We start from the raw sequence: 15,278 nt of genomic DNA on the forward strand, positions 1-15,278 counted from the left end.
TGTGCAATCCACTGCAGATAACCACATTGATGCAAGTCAAATTGTCTTATCTGTGGTAGACACAATTCAGGCATAAGCAAAGAAAAAGAAGGGAAAAACCTGTCATGAAAATGAGAAAAAGACAGAGTGAAAGAATTAAGTTGAGGTGGTTTCAAAAGCCAATTGTAGGCCAAGGTTCAACTAGTGACCAACCAATAACATTGACAGAACCTAAAGAAAGAACAACTACATTGACATGATTCTTATCTTGGAGTGTCAAACATGTCATTGTAGTCTTGGAAGAAGAAGAAATGACAACTTATGTAGTAATGATGCACATTATGTGCCACTTTTAATGTTGTGCTTGTAGTATGTTTTACTTTTGTGCCATCTAGTTATGCTTGTACCGTTGACAAGTTTAAGTGCCATTTTCTGTCAAACTTATGTATTTTATGTGGCATTTTGTATCAAACTTATGCATTATATGTGCCATTTTGTATCAAATTTATGCACTATGCCATTTTGATTCTCAATTGCGCACTATACCAGTTATGTAAAGAATTTTTTAACAAACTGCAATATCAGACAAAAAATTTCTCAACCCTAACTTTTCCATAGATAAAATATTGATACAACATATTGATTATATTAGCTTAATAACTATTGAAAACACATCCACGAAAACAACGTTACATTAACTTAATAACTATTGAAAACAACATCCATGACACAGCAAGTGAAATCTTCAGCCAATAGCTTTTGTTCTTCTCCATTACCAGCTTTTTCTTCATCTTTTCAATCTTCATTGAATTGGTTTCTACACCAAACTTCTTGGCAACTTCATTCCCAACTTCCTTGACAATTTCCTTCGCATATTCCCTTAGATAAACCTTTGTCATTTCACAATCACAACATTTGTGGGAATCATTTGACTCCTTTGAAACTCACAAACCTCGTCACCCCACATGAAAAACTCACAACCACTCTGCAAATATGTTTAGCACAAACATAAGAGTTAATATCAACAGAAATATGAAGAGAAACATGAACATACACTTACCACTGAATTTCGACATTTCCATAATTTTCGATTTGGGTTATCAATGGTGTTTGATACCCACATCTTCATTGGTTGATTACAACCACATTTTGGCAAGTTCAGTCCACTTGAGCTATCAATAGGTGATGTTTTGCTTTTACCCATGATTGAAACCACGATGAACCTTAGCATACGAAATAGATGAAGAAAGGGAAAAAATTGATCGTGTGATGAAGGAAGGGGAATAGTACCGTGGCCTTGGAACCCTAATAAATTGAAATTGAAAACAAATGTCGTGGTGTCACATGAAATCTGAAGAAAATAAAAGTTTAATGTCATGGTGTCAATGTAATCAAACCATAATGGCAAAATTGTGGGAATCTTTGGTGGAATATGGCAATCGAGGACTAACTGACAGAATCTGAATATTATGAAGGGAGATTAAAAAAAAAATTACATAAAATTAAAGCGAATCGCGCTAATATTATAGGAATGTTATATATATAACCTTTTATAAATTTACAATGAACAAACATGTGTATGTGAAAATTGGCTCCACTTATAAAATTCATGTTTATGTTTGACCTAACTACATTTGTTAATTTCAAACTGTGTTCATGAGTTACTCTAAAAACACTACTTAAAACCCCATCACGCTTTTTATATCTTATAATGAAAAAAAGCAGGTCACATAAAGTGAACCACTTAGCAGTAGTATTCCTTATGAAATTATTTAATGTCACAACTTCTAGGTCAGCGTTCTTTCTTTGACAAAATACTGGATCAGTTTGTTAAATATTTAGATTTAACTTTTATCTATAATAACAATTGTGTTTAATTGACTTTATTTTTTTTAGCGATTCTTCCAGGGGCGGAGCTATAGCCCAGCGAGCCCGGGCACGCGCCCGGGCTCAACCCCTCATTTCGTTGTATACTCCTCAACTAATAGTTGATTTTTTAGACAACACTAGGGGCAAAATTAGTAATTTTTAGACAAAATTAATGGCAAAATTAGTAAAAATAGGGTGTAAAATTTTTGGAAAAAATTAAGGGCAAAATTTTTAGACAAAATTAAGGGTAAAATTAGTAGAAACAGGTTGTAAAATTAGTAAAAACAAGGTATAAATTTTTTGCCCGGGCTCCCTAAAATTTCTGGCTCCGCCACTGGATTCTTCCATAAACACGAAACTAAATTCATATATTTAAGAACAACTAATAAGAAGAGAGAGAATTTAATTTATTTAAAATTTAATTTCGTTTTTAATTGTCAACATGGAGGATAGTTGTGGTAATGGAGGAGAGAGATAATTTTAATTTTATTATTTAATTAATAAAAAAATGTGATTGGTTGTGTGTAAATCCAGATGTTATAGCTCTGTCCATCTAAGTATTTTTATATTTTTTTTATAGTAAGAATTAATTTAATTTTTCATATTTTTATTATTAATAAGCTAAGACACTGTATCAAGTATCAACAAACATAACTGATTGCATACTGATCTCAATGACGCATTTGATTATTCATGAATAGTAACATAAATTTCATCTGTGTATAATCTAAATTATTATAAGATATTTATTATTATAGCATAAAACTAGAACTGCCAACAACTATATAATATAGTATTAAAAAAACAAAAATACAATGTAGATCACATGTTGACAATTCTCACATCACTCACCCACCAATAATTCATGTTCAAACCGTCGTTTCTTGACTTTATTTATCAAAAGCAAACCCATTAATTCCTCCCACAAATACATAAGCACTTCCCAATTCCAACACGTATCATCTCATATCCATAACCATCTTATACACCTTTTTCCTCATCCTCTTCAACCTCCTCCATGATGAAAACCACTGAAATAGAGTCACTAATTCCTAAACCAACTAGGTTCTTACGGAGGCGGCGATACCAACGTCTCGACGCTGATGGTGCCGCCTCCGGTGACGGGAAGAAGACGAAGGTTATAAGGTTGAGAAGAAGGCAGTGGAGGATAAGAGTAGTTCCGAGGTTGACTTGGGCTATTAGATCACCGTTGAAGATATGGACAAAGGTTAAGAACACTTATGAGAAGTTTATGTTGAGGTCAGTGAACACTGAGACAACGTTGGGGAATCAAAAGACACGTGATGTTTCTAAGGATTATTCAAGGGATGCTTTTGAGGCTAGGCTTATATTTGAGATCTCTAAAGCTTTGGTTGCTTCTCATGAACTAAACTCCAAGTAATAGTTAATTAATTCCTTCTTAAATTTTCATGTACTTTTTCTTAGAAAAACTTTTTCTTGAAAATATTTTGCATCTTGTAATGAATTCAGTGCTCCTGTTTGGTAGCATATATAGGAGTTCAATTCAGTGTATTTTCATCTAGTAAAGATCAATAGAAATTATTGAGTATTGCTATAGCTCTATTTTATTTCTGATTTTGATCCACACATGAGTTCTTATTTGTTTGTCAATGTTATTAAATGGACTTAAATTTCGTCTTAATTAAGACTTAGTTCAGCGGATGGAAGTGGTCAAATATATTGATACTTTCAACAACCAGAAATTTGAGTTATATATAGGATTTCAATTCAACTTTAATAAGTGTACCTTTCCTTCCTATGTTATAATATTGCTGCTTCAAACTTTTAAGTCTTTGAGAGAATAAAATATTGATCTTGTGACGATCAATATTGACCACGGACCAGTTTCACATGACATAAATAATTAATGTAGTTTACTAGTAAGATAGGAAGATCTAAACCAGGAACAAATTAAAGTGACCGAAGTTTACTATAAGTCTTTGTGGAAAGAGGTTGTTGTTCAATTATTTTCCAATAATGGATGTCTTGTAAACGGTTAAGAACTGTAGTTCCTCAAGTTCTTGTCTTTGTTTTAAAAGACTAGGATTTGCCATGTACGCCCTAGTCCGACTGCTTGGCTTGAGTGGACGAAGAGCATTGATGACACATTACTATATCATTGGTAACAGGCACATTAAATGTCTTTTTTGTAATAGGAAATATTTTGCAAGGAGTCTTTGACTTGTGTCTCTATGCTAGTTAGTAATGATGTTTCCTCTATCTCAGAATAATTGAGAACGATCCCCTATGGATGAAGCACACATAAATGGTTCCGAAGCATCGTGCCCCCTTTTCTTTTTGCCATTTGCGAACTGCAAAAGCTTTTCTCCTTCATATCGCCAACTTTGTCCTTTTCTGTGAGCTCTTTTGCAATAATTTTCTGATTAGGTTCATTTGTGATATCTCGTTTGGTGATATTTGAGACGCATAAGCGATCAACCCATTCTTTTAAGGTAAAGTTTATATTTTTCTTCTTGCTTTCGCTTTCTTATTTGTTAGAATTTCTGGAGAGTAAGTTTGTGATATCTTTGATGTACAAACTTTTGTTATTGGCATGTTTGATTAGAGTTTCGCTTTTTCATACTTGCCTTTTATGTGTTGAGAGTATTCTTCAAAATGGAAAATCTATCTATTATGCTTCGTAACGCAAAGAGGGACAATTCGTCAATGTGGGTGGGTCAGGAGATGTTGGACACCACCTCCACTATCGTCTCTAAGGGCGGTGTGGATCGCGCTTTCATTGAGGTGGAACCTCCGTCTGACTGGGGATTACTTATTCCTGAGTAGGGTAAGAGGGTGTGTAGCAAGTATGATAGGTACGTCATTCCTTTCCATGAGTATCTATTTTCTTTGATAGGTTTTTGTCTCCCTTTTAACAATTTTGAAGTTAGCACTCTTAACCACTTGTTAATCACCCCTTCGCAACTACGCTCACTGACTTGGGAATATGTTAAAGTCTTCCAATATTGTGTGAATATTAGAATAATGTGTCAATTTTTACGCTCTTCTTACACCTTTTAAAGCTTAGCGCAACTTGGTTATAGTTCTTCAAAGGTTTACTACTTAACATCTCTCCAGCAGCGCACCAGGAAGATTGATGTTTATTTGAATTGTGTGAATCACTTCAAGGACGAGTTTTTCCTAGTCACCCCTATCAACGAAGAAACTCATGCTAAAATGTGCTCTCTAAATATAGGGTCGCCTTACCCATGCTCGCATATATTCTATATGTTTTGGCGCCAAAGCCATATATTGTCAGAGTCTAAGTCTTATGTTTATAAGATGAGTGATTTGTCTCAAGAAGACGTTTTCTTGGAGAGGCGGTTGGTGTCCTTCTTCGAGTATCTAATTTACGTCGGGGGCGTCAAGCCACCTAATGCGGCATTAAAAGAAACAATTGAAACGACTCATAGAGACATGCTTACTGGTGGAGGCTGGCTCAAAAGAAGTCATAAAGGTTATTTTTGGTGAATGAGCTAGGAGATCTTCTTTTCTTTTTAAACATTGTTTGTGATTCCTTATGTAACTTGTATGTTCTTGTCCTACAGATAAGATGAAATGTGAGAAAACAATGGAGTCAAAGAGGAGGACTCCTTAGGTTATCCCTCTTTTCGACGATGCTATCAATATTTCAACCATTGAAGAGCTTTCTTTAACGGAGGCCCCTACTAATTTGGTTACCCGGGACACGCCTACTTCAACAATGGAAGTTTGGGAATCACCTGGTCGGGTTACTATAGAGAATGCTCTGGGATTGTCACAAACCAACAATGGAGGAAATCTAGATCTTGGTCCCGAGCTTAAGGAGCTTCAAGTGGAGGGATCGCTTGTAAAGCATCCCCAATTTCTAGCGCGGAATTTAAGGAGGCCAGGCTGGGTTGCCTCCTACGTTGCTGACTCGCCCTACTCCGAGGACGGTTAGGAAGTTATGGTCTTCTATCTTCGGAGAAGATTACCCTTATTTCTTAAACAAATCTAAAGAAGCTCCTAAAGAGAAGCTATCAGACTTGGCTTATTATACACTTCAAGCATCAATTGTCTTGTCTTTGGGTGTTATGGAGGATTTTACCCCGACCGTCTTCAGAGGGAGATGGAATTTCTCTAAGAATATGGCAATGCTCTTACCATCGAGCGAGACCGATATTTAGAAGAGCTTCAAGGGCGTCTAACCTACTTTGTAAGATAGAGACTGATGTGAAGCCTTTTGGTACCTCGGCAAGTTGGTTGAAAAAGTGAATTTTCTTGTGCAGGAGGTGACAAAGATGAATGAAGCCTTATTTTCTGCTCAGGAACCGTTATCTATAACGGAGGCCTATCTCACTGAAGCAAATCAAGCATTGGATCCTTCCCTAAAAAAGGTATAAAAGCTTGAGGTATATTCAAAGGGGTCTCCAAAAGATCATGAGAAGGATGAAGACAACCTCTGAGAGATGTGTCTTTTGAATCTTGCCTTATCTAAGGAGTAAAAAAGTAATTGGAAGAGAGTTACTTTATTGCACACGACTCTTTTGAAAATGCTTTGCAGCATATGGAATATTTTTATTCCACAGGGCCCATCCCACGAGAGAAAGAATGTCCCAACGAGATGATGAAGGAAAGAAAGTCGGTCTCTTTGACAGATTAGCAAAAAAAATTGTTCTGGTGTGCTTGTACTCGACGTATATGTATCTTCAATGAATAAGCAAATTTTTTGGTCCCTACTTTTTAGTGTGTATTTCATTTTTGGTTACTTACAAATATTTTTACCTGTTTATACGACATTTCCTTAAGTCCTAAGTTCATTTCTCTTGGAAATCTATTGTTTTTTGAGTTCATGATCAAAGTTTTATTAGGCGTCTTTGGGGATCGTGTCTAGCCAAGGGTCAATACCCCTTCTTTGCCCCTAGATGAGAACCTAATTTGAGTTAGACGTAATGTGGACTCACCACTGCCCCTGTAGTGGCTAGCTACCAATAAGGGATGAGCTCGTAATTGCCATTTTGTGGTTCGTTGTCTTTATCTATGCATCGACATCATGGGGATTTGATTGCTTTAGTTGTACGTCAATTGCGTTTTTAACAACAACATTGAGTAGTTTGTGATAGGGCTTTGACTGCTTTGGTCTTACACCGGGGGCATTTGTAATACCTCATGAATCATTGCTACCTTTTATATATCATAATAGTATTTGTGCTTTACATATGCAGCAAGTAAAATTTAACCAAGCACCGTTGTCGCTGCATATTGGGTGTTGAGTGTAACACCATAAAACCCCAACGCGTAATAATACGAATGTAAGCAACTAAACACATAGGGTGTCACGTAAAATTCAACATAAACCTGCTCCATAACACTGGTTAAATAAAACATAAAACATAAACACCTGTCATCACATGCTCACCTTTACATAAGAACATTGCAACAGAATTAATCAAATAAAGTAACTCAACAAACAATTAAGTCTAATAGTACTTCCTTTTAAACATAAATCTTGGTTATGATAGAATACCTTCAACATCAACATCCCAAAACATAACAAGTTATAGTGTCTAACTCTCGCATCAACAAAAACAAAATAATAATAACAATAAAACATTACGTTCTCCTACCCAGTGTTACATATCAGAGCAACGAATTATAAAACGCATAAAACGAGAAAAGAAGAATAGCCTCAACGTCATCCTATAGCTCTAACGCAGCTACTCATTTACTTGCTTATCTATATACCAAGAAAGAGCACAAATAACCACAAACAACAAAAGGGTGAGAATACGCTCAAACTATATTACGGTGTGGAAGTATGCAAAGAGTAGCTTAACAACAAATTAATCAACTTCCAAGCATTCCAATCGAGTAACTCAAAACAACACATTTGCACAAAAACATCAAAAGTTAGTTTCACAACAATTAGGACAACTCATTAGCGTTAGCCCAAATAACTCAATTACAAAACAACATCAAAACACTCATTTGCAACACCTTTATGTAATGCAATGCAGACAACGACTCAACTCATGCATGTGGTACCATTATGGAAAATATAGGTCCATTCGCTCCATAATTGCCTCCTTAAAACCAGAGCACACCAATTTGCTACTAACACCTTTAGTAACACTTCATTGTTTCCCATTTAAAACTAGCTACTCGAATCTACACCATCAGACCAGAGCACACCAAAATCTCTACTAATATTCTTGTAGTAACGCTTCACTGATTCCCATTTGGAATCAACTACTCGCTTTTGAATCCACACCATCAGCCATAACACACCAAACTGAACCGAAGTTCCGACTCAATGCAACAACGATAACAATGTTTAAGGCCCCCTTCTGACCATAAACAACATGCATTAACAACTCTTATTATTTTATTAATTGAAAATAACCATTAAATCCAATTATTTCTAACTTCCACCTCAACACCTCTATTATATAATTATTTTCGACCTCTATATTATTATTACTATTATTTTAATTATACTTCTCATCTAAATCAGTTAAAATAATTCTAGCAGTCTATAACTCCAATTAACCCAACCAAGCACATATAAGTCATAATTAAATCACATAATCCATATAAATTAATTAATAAAATATGACTTAATTTAATTAAATAAATTAATCAAATTTTGGGGTGTTACATTGAGGGCATTGGTATGGATGTGGTAGTTGAGTTAGGATTTCATCTGCATTATTCACCTTCATATGTTCAGCCAAAATAATTTGCTTTATCTGTCGGGGGCTTGATTGCCATATCTCTTATTGGCTAACGAGAGAGTCTATATTGATTTACACTGCCTTTCTCTCGTTGTCCTTTTGATCTTATTGCATATTCCTTATATATTCTTTTTCCCTATATAAGTCTTCTCTTATCGTTAGTAGCTCGCCGTGAACGTCGTGGTATTTCAGCTTCAGACGGACATGAATAGCCACTACCTCTAAGGTTCCTGCAAAGGGTCTACCTAGAATACAATTCTGACACTTTATAAAAAATCATCAAAAGTTGTGAACAGACCATCCTGATGTATTTTCCTTCTTCTAGAGTGACCATCAGTTCGACATACCTTCATGAAAGGGTTATTATGCTATTGAAGGCTGGCAGGTTGGTTCCTTTATAGAGCCACAACTTCTCATTCTTCAACCCTAACTTTTTTAAAGAGGTGTGAGTACAAGATATCAGAAAAGCTTCTGCCATTAATAAGGACTCAGAAGACGTAAAAATCGGCAATGGTATTCGTTATAACTAGAGGAAATACATCATTTGTGAAAAATCAAGTATTAAGGAAACTTGGTTTTTCATGATGGAGAGACTTGTTTGAACCGTGCCTGAAAATTTGCAAGTTGAAAAATCAAGTATTAAGGAAAAAACAGAGAATGAGAAAACAAAACCTGCTCATGTAATTGCAAGCTTCTCAATCATACTTGGTTTTGATGAAGACAATGTGGATATCAACTTTCATAAAGGATGTGCAAAAAGAATATCAAGTCTTAAGCAAATTCACACCATTTCAAGTCTTGAAGAATTGTGAAGATTTACATCAAGTCAAAGCGTCAAAGGTATGAATAATTCTCACTTTGATATATAAATGTTCACAAATATATCCTACATGCATTTCATAACATACTACAAAGTTTCATACATTAGTTATCATTTAAAACCTTTTTCAAAATCAAAATCCTAAGGAAAGGTTTTAGGAACCGGTTCCTCCCTATCTGGCAATCGGGTTCCAGCTTGCAGCAATTTTCAGCTTCTGTGGTTTACTATTAGGAACCGGGTTGTCCCTTTCTGGGAACCGGTTCCCACGTACAAAAATTCAAATTTTCTGCTGTAATGTTCAGCAGGAACCGGGTTGTCCCAGGCAGGAACCGGTTCCTACTGAACCAGTGTGTTTTTCTCTTGCATGTTTTTGAAGGATAGAAAAACACTTAGAAAGGGGGGGATTGAATAAGTGTAACTTTAAAAACTTGGGCGATAAAAATAAATTGCACAATTATTTTTATCCTGGTTCGCTGTTAACGAAGCTACTCCAGTCCACCCCCGCAGAGATGATTTACCTCAACTGAGGATTTAATCCACTAATCGCACGGATTACAATGGTTTTCCACTTAGCCGCAACTAAGTCTTCCAGAGTCTTCTGATCACAACCTGATCACTCCAGGAACAACTGCTTAGTTCACTCCTAAGACTTTTTCTAGAGTCTACTGATCAACACGATCACTCTAGGCTTAGTTCACTCCTAAGACTTTCTGCTCAGCCAACTGCCAAGACTTCCTGCTCAGCCAACTGCCAAGACTTCCTGCTCAGCCAACTGCTAAGACTTCCTAGAGTATACTGATCAACTGATCACTCTAGTTCCTTACAACTTAATGTAATCAATTCAAGAGTTTACAAATGCTTCTTAAAAGCGATAATCACAACTGTGATATTTCTCTTACAATTTAAGCTTAATCTCACTAAGATATTACAACAGCAATGTAGTGAGCTTTGATGAAGATGAAGATTCTGAGTTTAGATTTGAACAGCGTTTCAGCAAGTTTGATATAAGTTGATTTTGTGCAGAATCGTTAACCTTGCTTCTCATCAGAACTTCATATTTATAGGCGTTGAGAAGATGACCGTTGAATGCATTTAATGCTTTGCGTGTTCCGTACAGCTTTGCATTTAATGTTATACGCTTTTGTCAACTACCTCGAGCCTTGTTCACGCTGTGTCTACTGACGTAGCCTTTAGTAGCTTTAACGTTCCTTTTGTCAGTCAGCGTAGTCTGCCACGTGTACTTCCTTCTGATCTGATGTTTGTGAATACGACGTTTGAATATCATCAGAGTCAAACAGCTTGGTGCATAGCATCTTCTGATCTTCTGACCTTGAAGTGCTTCTGAGCGTGATACCATCTTCTGATCTTCAGTGCTTCTGATCTCATGTTCTTCTGATGCTTCCATAGACCCATGTTCTGATTCTGCTTCGACCATCTTCTGATGTCTTGCCAGACCATGTTCTGATGTTGCATGCTGAACCATTTGAGACACAACTTCTGAGCGCTGAATTATGCGTACTCTTTATATATTTCCTGAAAGGGAAATTGCATTGGATTAGAGTACCATATTATCTTGAGCAAAATTCATATTATTGTTATCATCAAAACTAAGATAATTGATAAGAACAAATCTTGTTCTAACAATCTCCCCCTTTTTGATGATGACAAAAACATATATAAATGATATGAATTTGCGATCAGAAAGAGTAGACGGCAAAAGACAAATTACACAGCTATAGCATAAGCATATGAATATGTCTCCCCCTGAGATTAACAATCTCCCCCTGAGATAAATAATCTCCCCCTGAAATAAATACTCGAAGAACTTTGATAAAAGACTTCCCTGATTATTTCGGTAGAGACGATCATATAAGCTTCTGCCTTCAGAGAATTCATAGCTTCTGACTTCTGCTTCCATTGGACAGCTTCAGAACTTGAATTTCTTTGATCTTCAGAACATTCACAGCTTCTGACTTCTGCTTCCATTCAGGACAGCTTCAGAACTTGAATTTCTGGATCTTTTAGAGCATTCACATCTTCTGATTTCTGCTTCCCTCGGATAGCTTCAGAACTTTGAATGTCTACCAACATCACTTCATGCTAGATTTGTATCAGAACATTGTTGAATGTACCAGAGCTTCATCAGAGCATCTCTACATCCTGAAATGTTACAGAACAAAAAACTAAACGACAAAAGTCAGCATGAACGAGTTAGAACATAAAATGTATATTCAAATACATGATATGTATCAGAGCCAAATGTATCAGAGCATTTAGGCTAAAAACGTGTATCAGAGCAAATAATGTATCAGAGCCATAACATTATATGTATCAGGGCAAATAGAATTTTGTCAGAACAGGATAGACAATGATATTCAAATTCTATTATTAGTGCTTCTGATTCATTCTTCTTTCTTGCTTCTGATCTCTGAAGCTTGACAGCACTCAGCTTGCTTCAGTTTCCATGGTTTTGCTTCTAGTGTTTGCTTTGAAGATTTTCTTCACTTCTCTGTACCTGCAAAACACTTAAACCATATAGAACTTGCAGTTCTTGTTAGTGAATGTGTGGGAGCCTTTACCCAGCAACTGATAGATTTAATCAAATCATTTATCATTTATCTTTCTCCCCCTTTTTGTCATAACATCAAAAAGAATATTTAAAAACGATTCAGATGTATAAAACGACAAAAGAAAACATTTACTGGAATGTAAAACACAAAGAAACTTTTTCATTGATCAGCAAAAGAGGATTACAAGAAGAATGCAGGAAAACAGATGCAACAAGGAAAGGAAACTACAAAGACCAAAAGACTAAGATCCTAGCCTACGCAAAATCCGCGCCAGAACATCATGAATCCCGTCAGTGCTTGTAGCTTGCCTTGTCATGAAGGAGCGAAACTCAGCATTGGCTGCTTCTTGCGCGTCCAAACGAGAAGCCAGCATAGCTTGATTCTGATGAAGAGTTTCCAAGGTCTCCATCAGAGCTGAGGTTTCACCAGAAGAAGAAGCACCAGTATTTCTGCCCAGAGGGACAGCAATCTCAGCAGAGTGATCTTCTGGAAGATCTTCAGCTTGTGCATCTCCCATTTCCTCATCTGAGTCTGACTTAGAAGGAGCCTTAGCATATTCTGGTTCAGGCAGCTCAGAAGTTCCATCTTCCAATGCTTGAAGAATAGCTGCAAGGTTTGTTGGAGGAGTAGGACCAGCAACTTCAGCACGATAAACTACTACTGGAAAGACCATGTGAGGTGCTTTTTCAGAAGGGTTCATTCTGAACCAGTTGAACAGCCACTGAAAATCTCCAGTCAGCACAGGAAACCAGAGCACAGAAGACCGGGGTTTCCACACCACGATATCTCTGCAGAGATTTTCTTCTTCCAACTCATCTGCAGGTATCTTCTCTTCAAGAACTCTTCTGTTCCTGATGAGACAGTGATGGCTGCTCTCACCAACTTCCAACCGGAGACCACGAACACCAGGGGCTTCAGACATAATCCTTCTCTGAGTGTCTGTAGCCTTATCCAGAAAATCCTGACGAAAGGTATTCCAGAGGTTGTTTGTAGCATACTCATCCAGATGATTAAGGTGAGCGGCACCCAGAATCTCCAACCAGCCATTTACATCAGCATGTAAAAGCTCCAGATATGTTTGAGTGGTAGGGGTTGGAGGGTTGACAGTGATCCTTGAGTCGGGAAGAACAACACTATAGGGATTAGGTGTTCTGGTGGGAAAAGGGTATGAGAGGGATGAAGAAATATCTGAAGAAAGGGTTAAAGGAGAGGAGATATCAGATGGTGAAGAAGGTGGTTCCGAGAGGATGAATGAGGAGGAAGAGGTGGTGGAGGTCTTTGAAGAGGGAGGTGATTGACGAGAATCGTCAAGGGGTTGATATATTTTGAGAGGGTCATAGGAGATCCTAACTCTTTTAGGTTTGGTTTCTGGTTCAGCAGATGCCTTTCTCTTTTGTTTCCTATCATTGTCTTGATTCCCAGAGTTTGACGATGGATTCATGATGAACTTTCAGATATTGGAAATTGCTAGGGTTTATGATATGAAAAGAGAGAGATGAAAAAGAAACCGAATGCAGAGAGAGAGAAATATGAGAGGGAAAAGAAACGTTTGAAGAGTATAAAAAGAAAACTGAAAGAGAGTAAATGATGAAAAGCATTTAATGTTACGTGACATGAGGAGAGATAATAATGACAAAAGACGTGATTTGCACAGTTACCTAAGTAGACGTCCCCTCAACTGCACGCACGCTTGTCCAGGAATAGTGAACACGTGTTTACCATCTGGATAGCCAGTTACAGCTGTTTTGCTTTAAAGAGAGATTCTGAATCAACTTAGACACTGAAACGTTAGTAATAACTGAATCACAATTTCTAATTGATTTCTATCAGAACTTCTTAACAAAAATTTCATATCAAAGGATACTCATACGTAAGAATTTCTCATCTTCTCATTCTGAGCTTGTTTCTGAAGACCCAATTTGTACCAATTATATTGAATCCATCTGGTCTAGGAACAAGATCCCAAACATCATTCCTTGTGAACTGATTTAGTTCTTCTTGCATAGCAATTATCCAGTCTGGATCTTCTAGAGCATGATCAACAGAAGTTGGCTCGATCAAAGATACAAGACCTAATTGACAGTCTGCATTGTTCCTAAGGAATGCTCTTGTTCTGATTGGATCATCCTTCTTTCCAAGAATGACATCTTCTGAATGACCAGAGATAAGTCTGGATGATCTTCTGACAGATGGTTCTTCAGATATGCTTAGATCCTCCAGAGAAGCTGATACTTGATCTTCAGATTCTTTGCTTCTGAGAAGCTCTGCTTCTGATGCGTTGCTTCTTGGCTCAACAACTTCTGATATGTCAATATCATAACCTGCAAAATTATCAACCTGCTTTGGTTTTTCAGAACCAAGCTTATCATCAAACCTGATATTGATTGATTCTTCTACAACCAATGTTTCAGTATTGTATACTCTGTAGCCTTTTGAGCGTTCAGAATATCCAAGAAGGAAACATTTTTGTGCTTTGGAATCAAACTTACCAAGATGATCTTTAGTGTTCAGAATAAAGCATACACATCCAAAAGGATGGAAATATGAAATGTTGGGCTTTTTATTCTTCCACAATTCATAGGGAGTCTTATTAAGAATAGGTCTGATAGAGATTCTATTCTGAATATAACATGCAGTGTTTATTGCTTCTGCCCAGAAATGCTTAGCCATATTGGTTTCATTGATCATGGTTCTGGCCATTTCTTGAAGAGTCCTATTCTTTCGTTCTACAACCCCATTTTGCTGTGGAGTTCTAGGACAAGAGAAATCATGGGCAATACCATTTTCTTTGAAGAATTCTTCAAAGGATTTGTTCTCAAATTCACCACCATGATCACTTCTGACCTTTATGATTTTACACTCTTTTTCAGATTGAATCTGAATGCAGAAATCAAAGAACACTGAATGAGTCTCATCCTTGTGTTTCAAGAATTTTACCCATGTCCAGCGGCTATAATCATCTACGATGACTAATCCATATTTCTTTCCTCTGACAGATGCTGTTTTGACTGGGCCAAACAGATCAATGTGCAAGAGTTCTAATGGCCTTGAGGTAGAAACAACATTCTTAGACTTGAATGCAGGTTTGGAGAACTTGCCCTTCTGACATGCTTCACAAAGAGCATCTGATTGGAATTTCAAATTAGGGAGTCCTCTGACAAGATTCAGTTTGTTAATCTGAGAGATCTTTCTCAAACTAGCATGACCTAATCTTCTGTGCCAGACCCACTGCTCTTCAGAAACAGACATAAGACAAGTCACCTTCTGACTCATGAGATCTTGCAGATCTGTCTTATAAATGTTGTTCTTCCTCTTGCCTGTAAA

At 36.8% G+C, this 15,278-nt stretch overlaps 1 protein-coding gene across 1 annotated transcript; it reads left to right on the plus strand.

Moving 5' to 3' along the window:
- The first annotated feature begins 2,693 nt into the window (after nt 1-2,693).
- Nucleotides 2,694-3,418, plus strand: LOC131609801 (uncharacterized). The gene has a single exon (XM_058881598.1). It carries the CDS (start codon nt 2,867-2,869, stop codon nt 3,248-3,250), a length of 384 nt encoding a protein of 127 aa, XP_058737581.1. The 5' UTR covers nt 2,694-2,866; the 3' UTR covers nt 3,251-3,418.
- Nucleotides 3,419-15,278: the final 11,860 nt, after the last annotated feature.

Source organism: Vicia villosa, linkage group LG6 (genome assembly GCF_029867415.1).
Source record: "Vicia villosa cultivar HV-30 ecotype Madison, WI linkage group LG6, Vvil1.0, whole genome shotgun sequence".
Lineage (NCBI taxonomy): Eukaryota > Viridiplantae > Streptophyta > Magnoliopsida > Fabales > Fabaceae > Vicia > Vicia villosa.

Excerpts from the sequence above, each read along its gene's own strand:
- LOC131609801 (XM_058881598.1), top strand. The coding sequence starts at position 2,867 with ATGATGAAAACCACTGAAATAGAGTCACTAATTCCTAAACCAACTAGG.